The sequence below is a fragment of the Myotis daubentonii genome, chromosome 19, assembly GCF_963259705.1.
Source record: "Myotis daubentonii chromosome 19, mMyoDau2.1, whole genome shotgun sequence".
NCBI classification, from domain to species: Eukaryota; Metazoa; Chordata; class Mammalia; order Chiroptera; family Vespertilionidae; genus Myotis; species Myotis daubentonii.
Genome location: NC_081858.1, coordinates 12,509,250 through 12,529,128, shown reverse-complemented (window position 1 = coordinate 12,529,128; position 19,879 = coordinate 12,509,250). Strand labels below are relative to the sequence as shown.

Genomic DNA, 19,879 nt, shown 5'->3' with positions numbered 1-19,879 from the left:
GCAGTCTTTGTCTCAAAGGAGTGTGGCCTTACTGAGAAAAGGGTATGTGAATGGTACATTTATTCCTGGAGCAGGGGGATTGTTTACATCACGTCTGGACTTTTGTCTAATTGGGTAGATAATTCTGCTACACCAGGAGTCTGCATAGATAAAGAAGTCTACATAGGCACTGTTCTGTGTCTTACTATACACTTATGAATTTTTGCCAACAGAGAAATAAGTATTTGAACTGTAGTTAACTGTGGAGCAAGAGTGTAATGGTTAAAAGGAGGCAGATTCGCCTGGCTGGTGTGGCTCAGTGGTTGAGCATCGACCTGTGAACCAGGAGGTCACAGTTTGATTCCTGGTTGGAACACATGCCCGGGTTGCAGGCCCAATCCCCAGTGGGGAGCGTGCAGGAGGCAGCCAATTAACGATTCTCACCGATGTTTCTATCTCCCTCTCCCTCTCCTCTGAAATCAATAAAAATATATTTAAAAGGGGAAAAAAAGGTGGATTAAAAACAGCACATTGAATTCTTGGAGAGAACTGGGAAGGGAAGATCCCATGCGAGTCCATTCCAGCTCTGCCCTCCCTGGAAATGGATTATGATTGTACATGATGTGCCTGTTTGTCTGTTGTTCTCAGTTGCATGTTCAAGACCTGCCTGTCACCAGGAGGAAGTGTTTGTAGTCAGCAGGGTTAAATTCAAGAAGAAATGCTATAAATAGCAGAGTGAACTGTCTGCAGACAGGACGGGCGGTTGTGATAGAGATGGCAGCAGTAGAAACGTGAACAGACGGTGGGTTAGACCCAGGCCTGATGTATTACATTGCCATGGGATTTAAGGATGGCTGCTACAGAGAACGGAGGATGCCTTTTTGTAAACAGTTGAAGAAAACAGCAGTAATGTAAAATTTCTCAGATTCTTGTATTTCTAAATGAATGCACATGAACTTTAAGCGATGTTTCTTAGTTTCAGTTCCTCCATTGTTGTAAAATACCTAAAATTGGATGGTGACTAGAGGCTCGCTAGAACATATAGCTGCCTCGAGACATCATCCGAAGGGTGTAAGCTGTCAAGAGGACCGGAATCAGGTGTTTTAATAGCCTTTCTTCTCATCCGTTACTTTGGTGTGGGATGAAGGTATAATCTTAGACATCCTTTCTTCCCTTGGACTACACAGGGCACAGAAGCCCTTCAGATGACCAATTCTCTCGGGGAGCAATTACTGCTTGCTGACTTCCTGAGCACTTGGTAATGGTCTGCTCTGGTTTTTAGCTGAGCTGCGGCCAGGGCAATGATTTGATAATAAGAGATCCTGATCAAATTAAAGAGCCATTTGCTTCTGGCTGATGATGTTGACAAAAGGGTTGGTGTGTGCACTGCCTGCTTTTTTTTTTTTTTTTTTTTTTTTTTTAAGGTCAAAGAAACGGTAACTACAAACTAGTACAAAAGCCAAAATAACCACCAGCAGCATCAAGTTTACTTTCTTTCACTCTTGCATTGGAGAAGGGTCCGCTGTGTATTTGCTGCAGCCAGAACTGGCTCTTGTAGCCTCTTGGTTGGAGGATTTGAAATTGCAAGTGGGCATCTTGGGAAGGTGCCTATATGATGAGTCTCTAACCTGCTCAGCTCTGAACTTGGAACCAAGCACTCAGCTCTTGGTTCTCAGTGCCTGTTTCTCACACATACGAATGCTCACATTGCATGTTTTTTAAGACAACTTTTGCTTAGCTGGCTGTCATAGTGAATGTTGTTTGTACGCTGGTTCTTTGACTCTGAGAATAGGATGGGATTGCTCTCCATGTGAGTGTTAGAAAAGGACTTGGAGTATATCCCACTTGCAGTGTTTAGAAAAGCAGACAAGAAGGGGCATGAAATACTCCCTGGTGTGCCGCTGGCTTGGCCCATCTAAGTCAGAGCTTGCAGGCACCTGGGAGCGCTGTGGGCAGTGGTGACAGGCAGAGCCGGTGGGCAGGGTTACCATTGCCCCGCCTGGCCTGGGAGCGCGCCTGTGCGCAGCTCCCTGGGAGCTCAGGGACCACATGGAGACTGTGATTGGTCTCTAGACCACACCTAGTTGGTGAGTGCAGCTGCTGCCTGAGAATCCTGCAGCTCTGCCGGACCGCGGGAGTGCACATAGCTACCTTCGGACACCAGATCGGAGAGAAAGCTCTGAGCTGCCACCGCGGCGTCTGAAAACTTGGCTAAGTGAGTGAAATGAGGAGAGGGAAGCTAGTGGGGCGCTGAGGGGAGTTCCTGGGCAGGGCAGCAGTGGAGTCAAGAGCTGGTTGGTGATGGTCACCATCTGATTCCATCGGTGGTGGGAGAGCAGCGGGGCTGGAGCAGATGGACAAGAGCACGATGGGGAAGGAGATGAGCCCAGAATCATACTGAGAGCCACCTCCTGGCACTCCTGCAGTCCCGGCGGCCAGAGGGCTAGTGTGCCGGACCACACAGCAAGGATCTCAGATCTGCTACTGACCCGCTGGGCCAGGGGGCTGCAGTGGGGGCCTGCTGCCTTCCCTCCCCCGGTGGGCCTCTTTCCCTCGCGAGCAGCAGATGGCTTGAGCTGCAGCTGAGCGGTGGGGAAAGAAAGCTTTACCCCATCAGCCATTAGCAGCACTCCAACATTAAAAATGCAGGAGGTGGCTGGGAGGAGCGGCAGGGGAGGGAGACTCACGCAGCAGCGGAGCTGGGAACCGCTAGGCTGCTCTGCCGTCCAAGCCCAGGTCCTGACGGGGAGCCCGAGAACGAGGGGGAACTTTGGGTTTAAAAGAATGAGCATCCAGGTGGTGGTGAGGCCAACATCGGCGCTTTGGGCTTCTTAGCCTTAGGGCGGTGTTCACTCAGGAGGGCGGGACCTCACCCAGCCACCTGCGTCCACTAGTGTCCGCTGGAGGCTGGCCGCGGGCGGAACCGGCGCTCTGCGTACTCAGGGTCTCCCGGCTGCCCGTGCCCGCAGGTCTTCGGGTCTTCGGGCCTCCGGCGCAGGGCGATGCCGGCCTCGTCCACCATCCACGTGCTGCAGCTGCTGCGGGAGCTGCTGGCCTTCGTGCTCCTCAGCTACACGGTGCTCCTGGGCGCATTGCTGCTGGCCGGCTGGACCACCTACTTCCTGGTGCTGAAGTGACAGCGCCTCCGCGCGGCTCCCCGCCCCTCCCGGCCTCCTCGCTCCCGGGCCGGGGTCCAGCCACGCGTCACCACGGCCGGATTCGCCCCGCCCACCCCGCGCCCTCAGGTCAGGGCCCGGTCCGCCCCGCGCGGAAGCTCCGGCGGTTGGGTACCGGGCGCGACCGTTACAGCCGTTTCCCTAAGTCCCGCCCCTTCTTCTCCGCCTACCCAATCACGACGGCTCCCTCGGGCTGGGGCGTGGTCATGGGGCCAGGCCCTCGAGTGGAGGCCGCGCCCCGCCCCCCCGCTCACGAAGCTTCGTCACTTCCGGCGTGTGCGTGTGGCGTCCGCCGGCCGTGGGATGGCGGCTCTGAGGAGTTGGCTGTCGCGGAGCGTCTCCTCCTTCTTCAGGTACCGCCGCGGAGTAGGTGTGGGGGGCGGGACGGGAGGCGAAGAGGCGACGGAGAGCGCTCGGCGGGGCCGCTGCGCCGGCCTTGCTGGCGTGCCCTTACCTCCTCGGCCCGCCCCTCTCTCTGGTCCGAGGACGTCCCGCCTCGGCGGGGCCGGGTTCTTCCCTCTCTGCGGCGTTTCCGTTATCCCACCTGCGAACGCGAGCCCCCGGCCTCCCGCTGTCCTCCTGGGGCGGCTCGGCCCGCCCGCGAGTTCCCGCTGCTCTCGACGCCCGGGCCGGCGGCGGAAGCGTTCTCTGCGGGCAGAGGGGCCGGGGAGTCGGGCAGCACCTGCGGGTCCAGGTGTGGTCGGCGGGGACGATCAGACTCTGCTCGCGGGGGCTGGAGTGTGAGGTTTGAAGAAGCTTAAACGGCCACACCTGGCACCTGTCGAGTCCAGCGCCGCCTTTCGGCTCACATTCCCCCGGCGGGGGTTCGCGGAGCTGGGGGGCAGGCGGCGGGGGGCGGGGGGGGACTTTAGCCAGTCCCGGGCTTCCCAGCCCAGCGCGCCCCGCCGCCCGCAAGGCCGACCCCACACCTGCCCCTAGGTTCCTGCGAAGCCGCAGTGGGAGTTCCCGGCCCCCGTGAGTCGCGGGGTCCGGTACAGACTGGTGGGCTCAGTGGTTAAGCAGTGACCTATGAACCAGGAAGTCGCAGATTCCTGGTCAGGGCTCAGGCCTGTGGGATGTGCTGGAAGCAGCCCGTCAATGGTTCTCTCTCATCACTGATGTTTCTATCCCTGTCTCCCTCTCCCTTCCTCTCTGAAATCAATAAACACGTTAAAAAAAATAGATGTGGCCTCTGTGCCTAGGTACAGACGCAGTGTTCCTGTCGAGGCCGGCTTCAGGAGGCGCTGTTTCTCGGAGTTGGTAAGACCATGGCACAAGACGGTGGCCGTGGGAGTCGGTGTGGCCCTGTGTGCAGTTCCCATCGCGCAGGTAAGGCCCCGTGTGTCCTGGGCAGCGTGTCCTCGCACAGCAGCTCCCATAGTTCCACCAGCGCGCGCTCTCACACACACACACACACGCACACGCACACGCACAGCAGGGTGTACTCTCCGCCGTGCCCGCGTCTTCAGAGCTGACCAAACATTCATATTCCCATTTTGGTTTCCTCTTTTTGTAGGAGCAGTTTCTGAAGTTGTCAAATTGTATAAGGAGGGAAAAGAGAAGTAAGAGTATATTACAGTCTATCACCGAAACAGTCTTTCGTTTAACAAAAATGTCTTGAGCGTTTTTTGTGTACCGTACACACTGGAGAGAAGAAAGGGGAGAAAATGAACAGATAAAATGCCAGGTGGCCCTGGCTGGTGTGGCTCAATGGGTTGAGCATCACAGGTTTGATTCACAGTCAGGGTGTGTTCTATTTTATTTTTCTCTCAACCCCCCTTTTTTTCTCCCTTTCCCTCAAATCAGTAAAAAACATCTTTTTAAAAAAAGCCAGGTGATAAGTGCTGTGCAGAAAACAAATAGGGTGAGCGATAGGAAGTGCTGGACGGAGTTGTTATGTTTTAGATAGGGTGTCCACTCTGATGACGCGGTAGTTAAGTAGAGAGCAGAACAAACTTTGTAGTATAGTTTGATATCGGAGCATGCGAGAGTGAGCCATACAATATTTTGGGGAAGACTTTCTAGGCAGAAGGAACTCAAGTGCAAAGGTAGAAGCATAATACCCTCAAGGTCCAGCCATGTTGTTGGAAATGGCAAGATTTCCTTCTTTTATATTGCTGAATAATATTGCATTGTGTGTGTGTTTGTACATACACATACATACCACATCTTTATCCATTCATCTATCCCTGGACACCTAGGTTGCGTCTGTATCTTGGCTACTGTAAATGAACATAGAATGCATATATCTTTTTTAAAAAATATATTTTTATTGCTTTCTGGGGGGTGGGGGGATAGAAACATCAGTGATGAGAGAATCATTGATTGGCTGCCTCCTGCATGCCTCCCACTGGGGATTGAGTCTGCAACCTAGGCTCTATCTACTGAGCCAACCTAGCCAGGGCTATATCTTTTTTAATTAGTGATTTTGTTTCAGATAAATACCCAGAAGTGGAATTGTTGGATCGTATGGCAGTTCTATTTTTAATTTTGGGGGGAAACTCCGTATTATTTTCCATAGCGGCTCCACTAATTTACAATCCCACCAGCAGCGCATGAGGGCTCCCTTTTCTCCACATCCTGGTCAGCACTTGTTGATTTGTTGATAAGAGCTAATAGCCATTCTGACAGGTGTGAGGTGATCATTCATTGTGGTTTTAGTTTGCATTTCTGTGGTGATTAGTGATGTTGAACATCTTTTCATGTGTGTTGGCCATCTTGGGAAAAATACCTGTTCAGGTCCTGACATGTTTTAATTTTTTTGGGGGGGAGGCGGTGTTGTATGAGTTCTTTATATATTTTAGATGTTAAACCTTTATTAGATGTATCATTTGTGAATATCTTCTCGCATTCAGCAGGTTATCTTTTCACTTTGTTGGTGGTTTCCTTTGCAAGACTTTTTGATATATTACCATTTGTTTATTTTCTCTTGTTACCCTGACTTGAGGAGATCTTTTCAAAAAGATATTGTTAAGAGCAATGGTCAAAGAGTTTATTGCCTGTGTTTTTCCTTCTAGGAATTTAATGGTTTCGGGCCTAACATTTAAGTATTTTACCTATTTTGAGTTTATTTTTGTATATGGTGTAAGAACGTGGTCTATTTGTCCAGTTTTTCCAACACCACTTACTGAAGTGATTATCTTTACCCCCACTGTATATCCTTGCTGCCTTTGTCATAGATTGACCATATAAGTGAGGTTTTATTTCTGGACTCTCTATTCCATTGTCCTGTCTTTTTTTTTTATGCCAGTACCATACTGTGTGATTATTGTCGCTTTATAGTATAGTTTAATAATCAGGGAGCATGATAGCTCCCACTTTCTCAGGATTTCTTTGGTTATTTGGGGTGTTTTCTGTGGTTCCATGTAAATTTTAGGAATAGGTGGTCTAATTTTGAGAAGAATGCCATTGGTATTTTAATAGGGATTGCACTGAATCTGTATGTCACTTTTAGTAGTGAGGACATTATAATGATGTTAATCCTTCCATTTATTTGTGTCTTGTTCAGTATCGTACAGTTTTCAGAGTATAGGACTTTCACCTCTTTGGTTAAATTTATTCCTAGGTATATTTCTCATGCAGTTGTGAATGAACTATTTTCTTAATTTCTCCTTCTGATCATTTATTATTGGTGTATAGAAACAACAGATTTCTGTATGTGGATTCTGTATTGTGCAACTTTATTGAAGTCATTTATTCTAATAATGTTTTGGAGGAGTCTTTAGGGTTTTCCATATATAGTATTATGTCATCTGACATGATTTTTAAAGGTGCATGTGAAACTAGAAAGACCAAGAGGAGTCTAGGCACGAGATGATAGTGCACTTGGTCTAGGCGGGCAGCAGTGGAGGTGGGAGAATAGGGTCACGTGTGGTCAGCAGGGCTTGCTGATGAGTCAGCTGTGGGCAAACTACGGCCTGCGGGCCGAATCCAGCCCGTTTGAAATGAATAAAACTAAAAAAAAAAAAAGACCGTACCCTTTTATGTAATGAGGTTTACTTTGAATTGATATTAGTTCACACAAACACTCCATCCATGCTTTTGTTCCGGCCCTCCGGTCCAGTTTAAGAACCCATTGTGGCCCTCGAGTCAAAAAGTTTGCCCACCCCTGACCTAGATGCTTTTCAAAGGCCTAAGCAACTGAAAGAATGGAGTGCCATAGGTTTTGGGAGGAAGAAATAACTGATGGTCTGAGATATTTAGTAGACATCTAGGTGGAACTGTTAAGTAGACAGTTGATATGAAAGGTGGTACCTTATTTTTAAAATCACTGGTTATAATCTTTCAGGAAGAACTAAATAGGAAACTAGCAAATTCTACTTTAGCAAGATATTCCTGATATGTAAATATGTGTTTATCATAAGATTAATTCCATTTATTACAAGTATTTTCAGCATCCTCTGAGGCTCTCTGATGAGCCCTCACCTTTTTGTGCCTCCTCTTTAACTTTTGTCACTGCACATTGATAAATCTTTAACCTTAACACCTTTACTTGAACAGCAGGCCATTTTCAGTCACAATTAGGACATTTTGGGGTTTGTCTTTCTCAATTTGTGTACTAGTCTGGGTCACATTAGAGGAAGCTCTAGTTCAGTGGTTCTCAACCTTCTGGCCCTTTAAATACAGTTCCTCATGTTGTGACCCAACCATAAAATTATTTTCGTTGCTACTTCATAACTGTAATGTTGCTACTGTGATGAATCGTCATGTAAATATCTGATATGCAGGATGGCTTTAGGTGACTCCTGTGAAAGCGTCGTTCGACCGCCAAAGGGGTCGCGACCCACAGGTTGAGAACCGCTGCTCTAGTTGTTCTCCTGCAGGAACAGCATTTTTGTTCTTCAGCACCTGCGGCAGCTCTGCATTGTGTTAGACTCAAATCCAAGGGACTCCCGTGCCCTCCCGCCCGTTCCTGAACACCCTACACACACGTATTCTTTTCCTCATCGCGTCTTCTAACCAGGTGCCTCACCACTAATCCTCGTTGTCTTCAGGCCCACATCCACCTCTCCTTAAAGCCATTCCTTGTTCAACAGTCTCCTTTTCTGACCACTTAATGTTGTCTATTTTTATATTTGATGATAGTCCATTTGGCTCTCGCCTGAGTCCGTCAGCAGAGCCAATGGGAAGATTTAGTGTGAGGTCTGGATGTCTGTCTTTTTGGTGAAATTATATAACTTCTCTGAGCTTCCATTTCCTCATCTAGTAAAAAAGAAGTGATACTATCTGAACTCGTGAAAGTGCACTGTAAAATGTAGGGCATTATGAAGACGTAAGTTATCAGAACAGGTCAAAATTAGCTTCTCATAAGCACAAATACTGTCATTCCTCCCTTTCTAGCCCTTCAGTGTACGGTACATAATGAATACTTATTTGATTGAATGAAATACAGATATGATAAATAAAGTCTTGATTTGCTCCTGTATCAGATATTTATTGACTACTGCTTTCAACGGGCAGCACTGTGTGTTTACACTCTTTAGCAAGAACAAGACACTAGATGACGGAGGGGCTTTGGTTTCTTCGTTAGTTGTCGTACGGTCAGGGTTCTGCTGAGGAAGAAAAAGGCAGAGTCAGGTGGTTATATTGGCTTTTTTTTTTTTTTTTTTTTTCATTTAAGACAGGGAATACTTTATTCAAACCCATCAGAGAAATTGACAATTTGGATCTGTAACAAAGCATTGTTTTAAAGCATAGGCCAGTAATTGTATATGAGAGTGTACACTGCTCTACATACAAATGAACTGATCAGACCAGAACTTTTCAATGTTTAAAACAGAATAAGTTTCCCTGTAAAAGCAGCACCATTGTGACATTTTAAATTTAGTATTCCTCTCCTTCTTCCTCACCCTCTCCTTCAACAGAATCCACACCAACTTCCTCATAATCCTTCTCAAGGGCAGCCATGTCCTCACGGGCCTCAGAAAACTCTCCTTCCTCCATGCCCTCACCCACGTACCAGTGGACAAAGGCACGCTTGGCATACATCAGGTCAAACTTGTGGTCCAGGCGAGCCCAGGCCTCAGCAATAGCTGTGGTGTTGCTCAGCATGCACACAGCTCGCTGTACTTTGGCCAGGTCTCCACCAGGGACCACAGTGGGAGGCTGGTAGTTAATGCCAACTTTGAAGCCAGTGGGGCACCAGTCCACAAACTGGATGGTACGCTTGGTCTTGATGGTGGCAATGGCAGCATTGACATCTTTGGGGACCACGTCACCACGGTACAACAGGCAGCAAGCCATGTATTTACCATGGCGAGGGTCACATTTCACCATCTGGTTGGCTGGCTCAAAGCACGCACTGGTGATTTCTGCTACAGAAAGCTGTTCGTGGTAGGCTTTCTAAGCAGAGATGACAGGAGCATATGTGGCCAGAGGGAAGTGGATGCGGGGATAGGGCACCAGGTTGGTCTGGAATTCAGTCAGATCAACATTCAGGGCTCCATCAAACCTGAGGGATGCAGTGATGGAGGACACAATTTGACCTATCAACCTATTCAAGTTAGTGTAGGTTGGGCGCTCAATATCGAGGTTTCTACGACAGATGTCATAGATGGCCTCGTTGTCAACCATGAAGGCACAGTCAGAGTGCTCCAGGGTGGTGTGGGTGGTGAGGATGGAGTTGTAGGGCTCAACTACAGCTGTGGAGACCTGGGGGGCCGGGTAAATGGAGAACTCCAGCTTGGACTTCTTGCCATAATCGACGGAGAGACGTTCCATCAGCAGGGAGGTGAACCCAGAACCAGTTCCCCCACCAAAGCTGTGGAAAACCAAGAAGCCCTGAAGGCCTGTGCACTGGTCAGCCAGTTTCCGAATTCGGTCCAGGACCAGGTCAATGATCTCCTTGCCAATGGTGTAGTGTCCACGGGCATAGTTATTGGCAGCATCTTCCTTGCCTGTGATCAGCTGCTCAGGGTGGAAGAGCTGGCGGTAGGTACCAGTGCGAACTTCATCAATGACTGTGGGTTCCAGGTCTACAAACACTGCCCTGGGCACATGCTTGCCAGCGCCCGTCTCACTGAAGAAGGTGTTGAAGGAGTCATCTCCCCCGCCAATGGTCTTGTCACTTGGCATCTGGCCATCAGGCTGGATGCCGTGTTCCAGGCAGTAGAGCTCCCAGCAGGCATTGCCGATCTGGACACCAGCCTGGCCAACATGGATGGAGATGCACTCACGCATGGTTGCTGCTTTGAGGCTGCTGAGCGGATGGCGGAGAGGAAGAGGAGAGCTTGTTGTTGCTTCTTACAGCGCGACTCTTAGGCGGTCGATGTAAGAGAACCTGCCTATATTGGCTTTTTTAACACAATAGCTGTGGTCAGAGTGCTCATTTACTTTCTTCTCCACTTCATCCTCAACTCTGAAGCCTTTTGTAAGCTGTTCTCATTCAACACAGAAGTGATTGCTCCCATGGTCTTGAATGCATTCCTTTTTCAAGTTCTCTAAGCTCCAGCCCTTCCCCTCCTTATCTGAAATCTTTGAGGGCAAAGAATATATATTTTTATATCCCAAGCATCTAGCACTGTGGTAATGAATGAATCATACCTTCATGAGATTTGTTGGTTATAACAACTAGCCTTTTATGAAAAGAAAACTTTGCTGTTTGCAGCAGAGACTAAAGAATAAAAGTAGGTAGAGAGCATGCTCTGGAATTATTTCTACTTATTGTCTTAAATAGCCAAAATAAAGCTTAAAAAGAAGCAGTTGACAGTGCAGTATGAGAATTATGTTTCCACCAGGCTGTCTGGGACACCTCAGCTCGTACTTTGGAAATTGAGTGAAAATGTTTGTGTCTTTCAGAAATCAGAGCCTCATGCTCTCAGTAACGACGCACTAATGAGGAGGGCTGTGTCTCTGGTAACAGATAGCACCTCCACCTTTCTCTCTCAGACCACGTATGCATTGATTGAAGCCATCACAGAGTATACTAAGGTAAGCCTCACTCATCTGGACCGGTGGTTAGCAACCTGGCTCACAGACCAAGCTGGTCTGGTGCCTGCTTTTGTAGTTTTATTGGAACATGGCCAGCCTGCTTTTGTGAGTTAACAGTTGCAATAGGCTATAGGGCCCACAAAGCCTAAAATACTTACTCTTGCCCTGATCGAAAGCACTGGTTTTTAAAAGAAGAACCTTAAATATAGCAGCGCAGTTTATAAGACGGGGGAACCAAGATGATTTGGTTCAGTTAGGGGTGAAAGGGCCCAAAGTCTGCCACCAGCAGCACCAGGGCTTCTCTGAGGACAGTTTGGAAACCATTGTTGTGAGCTAATAGAGTGTATGGGTAATCAGAATCATTTAAAACTCTCATATCTTTATTTTCTAGTAGCTTTTTCCTGAGCCTTCTCAGTTCCCCTCTGCACTGTGCTCTCTTTCTATGTCTGAATTACTCACAAGCTTTTAAAAACACAAAAGTTGATAAGTGGAGCTCCCGCCCTGGAATAATGCCCTGACTTCCCACACCATGCGTGTCTGGGAGGCCGAGGACTGCAGGCCAGTTTGCTGTAATGGGACTTTATCATCTGCAGGTGTGGGTCTCACTAATCCTACTTCATATGCCTCACTCATTTCACTCAGACTTGTTTATTCTATTTGTAGGCTGTTTATACCTTAGTTTCTCTGTACCGACAATATACAAGTTTACTCGGGAAAATGAATTCACAGGAGGAAGATGAAGTGTGGCAGGTGATCATAGGAGCCAGAGTTGAGGTAAGCAAGGAGTCAGGCATTTCTGTATGCCAGCTCCTGCCTCCTTGTGGTGTCTAACCGGTCACTGTTCTCTAAATCTGCCATTTTGGATAAGTCCTTTAAATGTGCTTAAGCCCTTCATGTTTAATTTACAGATGACTTCAAAACAGCAAGAGTACCTGAGGTTGGAGAGTACCTGGATGACTGCAGTTAGTCTTTCAGAGATGGCGGCGGAAGCTGCATACCACACCGGTAGGTTCCAGTTTTCACTGTGGAGGTGCCACTGGAGTTCTCTTCTGGAGGTAAAACGAGAGATTGGATTAGATGGTCTAGAGCCCATGTGGCTCTAACTTGGTGAGAAAAGGTCCCCATCTTATTTGCACAATGGGCAAGACTAACACCCCTGGAGACCAAGCCAGTAGAAGCTAGATTGTCAGTATCTAGAAAATAAAATGGCAAAACTACTGCCAACTGGAAAATTGGACTGCCTTCAAATAGTTTTTAAACATTTTATTATTTATTTTATAACCTAGATAATTTATGAATAATGTTTGTCCATTTCAGGCTTTGTGGTAAGCATTTTATAGATACTTTTACTTTAAACATCCACAGTTTCCTTAAAGTAGGACCTATTGTCATTCTCACCTCACAGGTGGGGGGTGGGGGCGGCAGAGGGGTTAGTCACTCACCCAGGATGCTGTGGCACAAGCAGCCACACTGGGCTTTAGGCCCAGCGGTTGAGCATTGACCTATGAACCAGAAGGTCACAGTTTGATTCCCATTCTCTCTCTTCCTCCCTCTCTGAAATCAATAAAAGTATATATATATATTTTTAAAAATATTTTGAGAGAAACCTGACTGGTCCATGGTCCCAAAAAGGTAGCTCACAAATTACAGCCCAGGACCAGCTCTTATTAAGAAACTGCTACGTTAAAATACTTCTTTTTCTATTTCAGGATATCAGACTTGGGTCTCTAGCGCCAAATTTTTAAAAGGGTACAAAAAACTTTTTTTAAAAAAGTAAAAGCAAAAAAGACTTCTTAGTTAACTAAAACCTGAGGAATCGGATTCTGAAGACAGGTCTGGCGTGGTAGAGGCAGTGGAGGTGGAGACTGGCTGAGGCACTGCAGCGGGACTCCCGGGCCACTCAGCCAGACAGGTTTAAATCTAGCAGAGGAAACAGGAGAGGAAGTAAGCATTATCTGAAAAAAATAGGCATTTCCCAGATTGAAGACTCTAAACAGATTCAGAATGTAAAAATCCTAAAAAGTATAAGAAAAAAGTAGATGTACTTACAAAGGAAGTATAATCAGACATCAGTCTTCTTATCAGCAACCCCAGATGCAAGGTGATAAACCAAATATCATTAACATGTGAGCATGAAAGATATTTTCAGGCATAAAAAGACTCAAAGTTTACCAAACACGTGTTATCTGGGAAAACTACTCTATGAAGAAAAATTACAAGCAACTGAAATACAAGAATAATGAATAAAATTTAGTAAAACTTGTCAGAAGTTCTGAGTATTGAACAAATTTTTATTGAACAAATTTTTTTTAAATGAATAAATTTGGGGACGTGAAAGCATGCTGAGCCTTCTTACCTTTTTTGGGAAGAAGAGGGACATTGGCTTAACATTAGACACTGCTAAACACCGCGGAGAGAATGGGGGAAGGGACAGAAAAGCAGGGCAGTTGAGAAGACATGAAACCTATTAGAAAAGGCAACGCAAAACAGAGGAACAACATCAAACATCAGTCGTCACAATAGGAACATTAAATTTACTGTTATTAAATGATGCTTTAGATTATGTTAGAAATAATTTCGGCTACAACTGTTTACATAGGCACCTAAAACAAAATGGCATAGGAAAGTTGAAAGTTAGAAAAAGCGAACCACAAACAAAAAGAGTGTTACCCAAAAACGCTGGCAGAGCCACGTCAGAATCAGAAAAAGGATTCAAGACAAAGCATTAAAAGGGACAGAACAATTCATGGAGAAGATACCAATCATGAGGTACCTGGTATTGAGCTTTCCACGCATCTCAGACTCACTGGTCAAGACCAAAGCAGTTAAAGCTAAAAGGGTTGGAACAGAATGATTTTTCAAAGCTTAACCAAATATATATACTAAAAATTAGAACATTTTGTTTACTCTCCACACACATTCTTTTTAAACAAATAGAACATGTACAAAAACTGATTTTGTGCCAGGTGACAAAGACTCAGCAAATTCCTTCACTCTCCTTCCCCACCAAAATTCAAAATGGAAAGTTAAAAATATTTAGAACTGTGATGATAAATGCAGTATCTAGCAGACCCAAGGAGTTGTAAACTAATTGGCTTTAAAGAGAAATTGACATGCAAGTGTCATAAATACAAAGAACAGGAGCATGAATGACAGGTAATGTCCACTGTCTGAGAAGTACTAAGTTACTTTTAACTTAGAAAAAAAGCAAAATAAATCCACACAGTGTAAGAATAAAGGAAATAAAACGTATAAGAAACCTAAAAAGAAATAGTCCAAAAGGTAAAATTTGGTTCCTTGAAAAGAATTTAAAAATAAGATTTGGCACGTGTGGCTTTTTAGTGAGCAAAAGCAACATCAGAAAGAGCTATTATTGTTTTGAAGGTTTTTTACATTGTATGAGAATTCCAAATTGACCCAAGAAGTAAAGAATCCAAAAAAAAAAAAAGACCAATCACCATAAAAGTTGAAATAGTATTCAAAGATTCTGTGCCCCAAAAGTAGACACTAAGCCCAAGCTGTTTTGTGGAGAGTTTTATCTCCTCTTCTAGAAACATAATTCCTGTTACAGAAAGCATACCAGTCATAGAAGATGATGAAAAACCTCCTATTATAATGTGTAAAGCCAGCACAGGCCTGATCTAAGACGACGAGACCAACACCAAGACAAAAATATAGTTGAGTGTCACAAATACAGATGTAAATCAAGCATAGCCATTCACTCTCACAATACAGTGATAATCCAGCACTGGAAAAAACTGCCAACATATGCCGAAACCGGTTTGGCTCAGGGGTTAGAGCGTCGGCCTGCGGACTGAAGGGTCCCAGGTTCGATTCCGGTCAAGGGCATGTACCTGGGTTACGGGCACATCCCCAGGAGATGTGCAGGAGGCAGCTGATCGATGTTTCTCTCTCATCGATGTTTCTATCTCTCTCCCTTCCTCTCTGTAAAAAATCAATAAAATATATTTAAAACAAAACAAAAACTGCCAACATAATTCACTACTTGGTCATGTGCAGTAAAGGTTTTTAAAAACCCACCCGTGTAATCCTCTCAATGTATGCCCCAAAAGCCTTCAGTAAAATGTGGTACCTATTTATGATGTATATGTAAGTATAATTATGAATAGAGAGAATTTTCTTAAATGATAAAGGTTGATCCTACTTAACAGTGAAAAGCATTTCCATCAAGGTCAGAAGTGAGAGGTGGATGCCTATTAACCACTACCTTTCAGCATTGTACTGGAGGTTTTCATTAATGCAGTAAGACAGAAAACCACCCAAATCAATAGATAATGGGTAAATATGCCTATCTCGTGATGAACGACACTAGCAACAGGTAAAAGAAATTACAGAGCTCAAAAAACATTTCTAAAGAAAATTGCAAAAGACATTCAATAAATACTTTCTGTGCTATTATGTAAACTTACAGTAATATTTCACTAAGCATTCCATATGTATATGGCCAGTTTTATTGGTGGTCTCTTAATTTATCAAAAAGAAATTAGTATTTGTGTATTTAAGCATCTATTTTAAGAGCTAGGTAGCTATAAAGATTGTGGGAATTGCATGTAATAATTATAATGATAGCTGCTCATAGCTGGAGAAATAGGCTAGGACTTTGACAATAAAAAGTAAAATGCACACCTGAATGTGGAATTCGAGTTCTCTGCTCTGCAGACAGAAGGCTGGCAGGGAGGACAGGCTCAGGTGACAAGCATGGAGCCCAGCTTTCCTGCATCCACTCGCACCTGCCCTGCTGGCTGCTCAGCTTAACTGTCCCATCTCTTGGCAGGAGCAGATCAGGCCTCTATCACGGCCAGGAATCACATTCAGCTGGTGAAGTCGCAGGTGCAGGAAGTGCGCCAGCTCTCCCAGAAAGCAGAAACCAAGTTGGCAGAAGCACAGACAGAAGAACTCCGTCAGAAAACACAGGAGGCGGATGACAGGGCTGAGCCGGAACAGGAGGCCTACCTGCGTGAGGATTGAGGGCCTGAGCCGCTGCCCACGTCTGCCCACTCAGCCTGGGGTCGGCACGGCTTTCTCTTCACGGAGAGGAGGCGCAGGTCCTGCCCTGGCCCATCAGGCCAGAGGCATTTTGTGAGCTGTGAGTGCCTGACCCCCTGAACCCTGGTCTCAATCTTGTACTGGACCTGGTTCTTAGTCCGGGGCACTGCAACCTGTTTACCGTTGCACCCCACTCGGCACAGCTGCCTTCTCACCCACCCACCGATTGTTTTACTTCCTGCCCAGAGCATCTCACCAACCTGGCCAGAGTCCTTTTCTCTCATGCTCACAAGTTCAGTAGCTGTTTTAACCTCATTTCCAAACTTATTCAAATAGGAGTTACTAGTATTTGCTCCCTCCATAGGGATGTGAGTTTTGGGGGCGAGGGGAGCCTGTTCTCTTTGTAAGATTTATTTTTAAGTGTTTCTAATGCCTTCTCTGACCTGGACCCCTGGCCCTGCAAGGACAGCCCAGGCCAAGCAGCCAAAAGTCCATTCATTATTCTTAAGGGACTGAATGCAGAGTGTTTACCTGGTACTTTCAACAGGACTTACTCCAACACCTGCTTCCTGTGTCCTCCTTTCCTTCGAGTTTCTCTATTGTATCTGAAGGAGAATAATTTTTTTTGCATTTAAAAATGAAAATGTGTGTGTTTTCTGGGGTCCTCTGCAGCCTCTCACTTTCACCCTCCTCCCCCTGACTGGCAGAATGCCAAAGGGCTCCAGGAGCCCTCCGACTCTTCACCCCCCTCCCCCATTTGCTGTGCTTTGGGAACCATTCAACACGTGTTGGTCCAGGTTAGCCAGGTTTCAGTGTTTTTAATCAAAGTTAGAAAAGTTTGGGAGGGGGTTACAAAAACTAAGCATTTCCTGTAGACCATCATGGGTCAAGTTTCAAGTTTCTCAATTTCTATGATAGGAAAATCTACACTCAATCCACTCAGCCCACCCCTCAGAGCTGGGACAAGGGGCCAGCAGCGCACTTAAGCCCCTCATCTGTCACCAGTGCCCACATGGTCCACATCTCCAGGGGGCTGAGCCGGTGCACCAGGAGGAGCCCTCTGAACAGGCAGGGGTCCAGGGGGTCCAGGGGCTGCCGTATTCCAAATGTCTTGAAGCCAGCATGGTGCATGGGGCTCACCCCCAGCTTCCTCAGGCACATACCCACAAAGACGTCATCAATGGGGAAGAGTTCGGCCTCTTCCACGGCTGCTCGGAGGTGCTGCACGGTGGCTCTGGACATGACATACCCTCCCCCCCCAGCATAGGGCGGGTAATGGCGGGCCCTGTACATGGAGGGTGGGATGAAGTACTTGACCTTGGTGTTCCTGTTGGGCAGAGCCTGGCGGATGACGTCTCCCACCAAGAGGTCCTGGGCTGGGTCCCAGCCGTCCAGGAACTCCAGGACATTGGGCACATGGACAAAGACATCGTCATCTCCCTTTAGCAGGAAGCGGGCCTGGGGACAGGCAGCCGCCACCCAGCGCTGCAGGTGCAGCTCCTTGAGCGTCAGGTTGAAGAAGTCCTCAGTGAAGTCCCACTGGAGGATATCGTCAAACTCCCGACTCTCATAGGCCAGCAGCTGGGCAGGGGGTGCGGGTCCTGCCACCCCTAGGAGGAACACCAGCTTCAGCTGCCGGCCCCCAGCCCAGTCTCCCACCCGGCCCCACGTGCTGCGGATGGCCGCACGCCGCTCCACATGGCCAGGCTGCGACTTGATGGCCAGGAGCAGAAAGACGTCCTCGGCACAGCCCGAAGGTTCCAGCAAAATGGAGAAATTGCGGCAGTGGCGATAGGTCAAGAAGAGACGGTGCCGGCTAGGCAGGGACAGGGAGGCATTCCCCACAGTGTGGTTGGGTGGACAGTGGCTGCGGCGGGGCCCCGGGGGAGCCCAGAAGGGCTGGCGGGCGGTGGGGACCCCTGCTGGCTTGGCCTCCTTCTTCAGGAAGAGCAGGCAGCTGAGCAGCAGCACGGCGAGGCTGTACAGGACCAGCCAGCCCAGCCTGCGGAACATGGCAGGGCCTGCAAGGAAAGAGCCTGTGAGCGGGCCCGGCCCGGCCCGGGACCAGCCTCAGCCTCCACCTTCGCCTCCCTGGTCCCGAGAGCAAGTTACCCACACCCTGCGGGCCTCTGGGGGTGCTTTTATTTATTTTTTTAAGCGTGTCTTCTAGCTCTTTCCAGAGTCCCCCTCCCAGAGGACAGACTGAGCTCACCTGCTATGCCAGCCCTTGCTTGCCTTCTGTCAGCAGAGGGCTCTTAGGCCAACTTTCCCCAAAATGACTTGCAGCCACTTTAGAACAGGCACCATGAGCATTTTCAGGGTTTCCCAGGAAACAAGTAGCTTGCATGCTTTTAGTGGAACTGGCACAGAGCTCGTTTGGCTTCGGGTTAAATTCATTCTAAGGACTGAACATGACAATCTGGGCTCTTAGGTCTAAATCAATACATTTCCAGGAGTCTGGAGTCTGGAGTCTGCTCTGTAGGTGGCAGGCCCTGTGTTGGGGGTCTCAGCCCCAGCAGAGCAGCAGATGGAGCCACCACTGAGCACCCCCTTCAATCTGCTGAGGTGGCCTGGGTTCTTGGGTTAGTCCAATGGGGTTTTAGGGACAAAACCCACGCACAGGAGAACATGGAAGCAAATGGGAAGCTGGAGACGGGTGCCAGGGGTGGCTCAGGTGCCCAGCAATGCAAAAAGGAGGCCAAGGAACGCTAACCAACAGGCACGTGCCCAAGTCCAGAGTAGCAGAGCCAGGCCTCAAAGCCTCCTCTTCGCCACTCTTGCCACGCTGTCCTGGTCCGACAGGCCTCCCCGTCTACCCACGTTAGCCTCAGCCTATTGTCCCTCCCGCTGCACCCCCACAGAAGCTGCCATCTCTTCCAGCTGCCAGGGGTGCGATGGCAGGCAAGACAGGCAGGGTCCGAGCCCTCACAGAGACCCTGAAAGCCAGAATGAACTTCAGACAGCGCCGGGACATGACAGCAGGGTCAGGAGGCCAGGGGCCGGGAAGGCTGTTGAATACCGCAGTTTAGAAAGCCACCTTGACAAAGGACACGGGCAAGAACTGGGTGGAGTAAGGGACCAAACCACAGAGACATCTGGAGAGCTCGCACCAGGCAGAGGGGACAGTTACCTGCGGAGCCCTTGAAGCCGGAGAGCAGTGGCTGGATATGGAGCAGGAGGAGGGGGCAGAGGTGAGGGAGGGGGCTGAGGAGGGCTCAGGCATTACTGTGGGCGCCTGGAGAGCCACTGGAGGGTTCAGCAGGGGCAGTAAAAGAATTTACCTGGGGTGAAAGTTCACTGCAGCTGCCGCTTAATGGATCCGGGAAGAGCAAGAGTGCAAACGAGACCAGATGAAAACTCCTTAGTGGGGCCCAGGACGCAGCGTGGCTAGGGTGGGTGTGGCTACGGAGCGGGAGAGCTGGATGGGTTTCAGGTGGGAAATGGGTTTCAGGTGTGGCAGGCAGGCTGGGAGTGACAGGCCCCGGGTGGGTCGTGTGCCAATTACGGAGCAGGTGCAAAGCAAGCGGCTTGGTGGTGTTGTGCGAGTCTCAGTAGCCGGGGCTGGACTTCGCGAGGGACCTATGACCCCTCTGCCCACCCCTCTCCACGGTGCCCAAACCCTCGGCGGCCTCCACTGCCCGAGCAACAAGTCCGCACCGCAGTGACCGGCAGCTTCTGCTCCGTGCCCGCCCCCACCGCCCCCCACTCACCTGGGAATCCCACGCCAGGGCTGCGGGCTCAGAGGCTCCCCCTCCCCAGGCCTGGTTCCTAACCTGCACCCGCTCAGC

General features: G+C 48.3%; 3 protein-coding genes and 1 pseudogene across 5 annotated transcripts; 2 read left to right on the top strand and 2 right to left on the bottom strand.

Annotated features, from left to right (window-relative positions):
* The first annotated feature begins 2,665 nt into the window (after positions 1–2,665).
* On the top strand, positions 2,666–3,133 carry LOC132221841 (uncharacterized). Its single transcript, XM_059676325.1, has one exon. It carries the CDS (start codon positions 2,982–2,984, stop codon positions 3,114–3,116), a length of 135 nt encoding a protein of 44 aa, XP_059532308.1. The 5' UTR covers positions 2,666–2,981; the 3' UTR covers positions 3,117–3,133.
* A 253-nt stretch (positions 3,134–3,386) lies between these two features.
* On the top strand, positions 3,387–16,656 carry DIABLO (diablo IAP-binding mitochondrial protein). Of its 3 annotated transcripts, none has more exons than XM_059676322.1 (6): positions 3,387–3,508; positions 4,358–4,484; positions 10,953–11,084; positions 11,748–11,858; positions 11,993–12,089; positions 15,880–16,656. In XM_059676322.1, exons 1-6 carry the CDS (start codon positions 3,459–3,461, stop codon positions 16,071–16,073), a joined length of 711 nt encoding a protein of 236 aa, XP_059532305.1. In that variant the 5' UTR covers positions 3,387–3,458; the 3' UTR covers positions 16,074–16,656. The 3 variants fall into 3 exon arrangements, with proteins under 3 accessions (XP_059532305.1, XP_059532306.1, XP_059532307.1); XM_059676324.1 differs by having other exon boundaries at positions 3,430–3,508; positions 4,339–4,484; XM_059676323.1 differs by lacking the exon at positions 4,358–4,484 and having other exon boundaries at positions 3,405–3,508.
* Positions 8,790–10,420, bottom strand: LOC132221838 (tubulin alpha-1A chain-like; annotated as a pseudogene).
* A 209-nt stretch (positions 16,657–16,865) lies between the features above and the next one.
* On the bottom strand, positions 16,866–19,781 carry B3GNT4 (UDP-GlcNAc:betaGal beta-1,3-N-acetylglucosaminyltransferase 4). The gene is made up of 2 exons (XM_059676320.1): positions 19,373–19,781; positions 16,866–18,112 (listed from the first exon to the last, which is right to left on the bottom strand). The coding sequence occupies exon 2, from the start codon at positions 18,102–18,104 to the stop codon at positions 17,043–17,045; it is 1,062 nt and encodes a 353-aa protein (XP_059532303.1). The 5' UTR covers positions 18,105–18,112; positions 19,373–19,781; the 3' UTR covers positions 16,866–17,042.
* Positions 19,782–19,879: the final 98 nt, after the last annotated feature.

Coding starts and splice junctions, on each gene's coding strand:
- LOC132221841 (XM_059676325.1), top strand. CDS start 2,982: ATGCCGGCCTCGTCCACCATCCACGTGCTGCAGCTGCTGCGGGAGCTG.
- DIABLO (XM_059676322.1), top strand. CDS start 3,459: ATGGCGGCTCTGAGGAGTTGGCTGTCGCGGAGCGTCTCCTCCTTCTTC. Junction 4,485..10,952: donor GTGCAGTTCCCATCGCGCAG/GTAAGGCCCCGT, acceptor TGTGTCTTTCAG/AAATCAGAGCCTCATGCTCT. Junction 11,859..11,992: donor TCATAGGAGCCAGAGTTGAG/GTAAGCAAGGAG, acceptor TTTAATTTACAG/ATGACTTCAAAACAGCAAGA.
- B3GNT4 (XM_059676320.1), bottom strand. CDS start 18,104: ATGTTCCGCAGGCTGGGCTGGCTGGTCCTGTACAGCCTCGCCGTGCTG.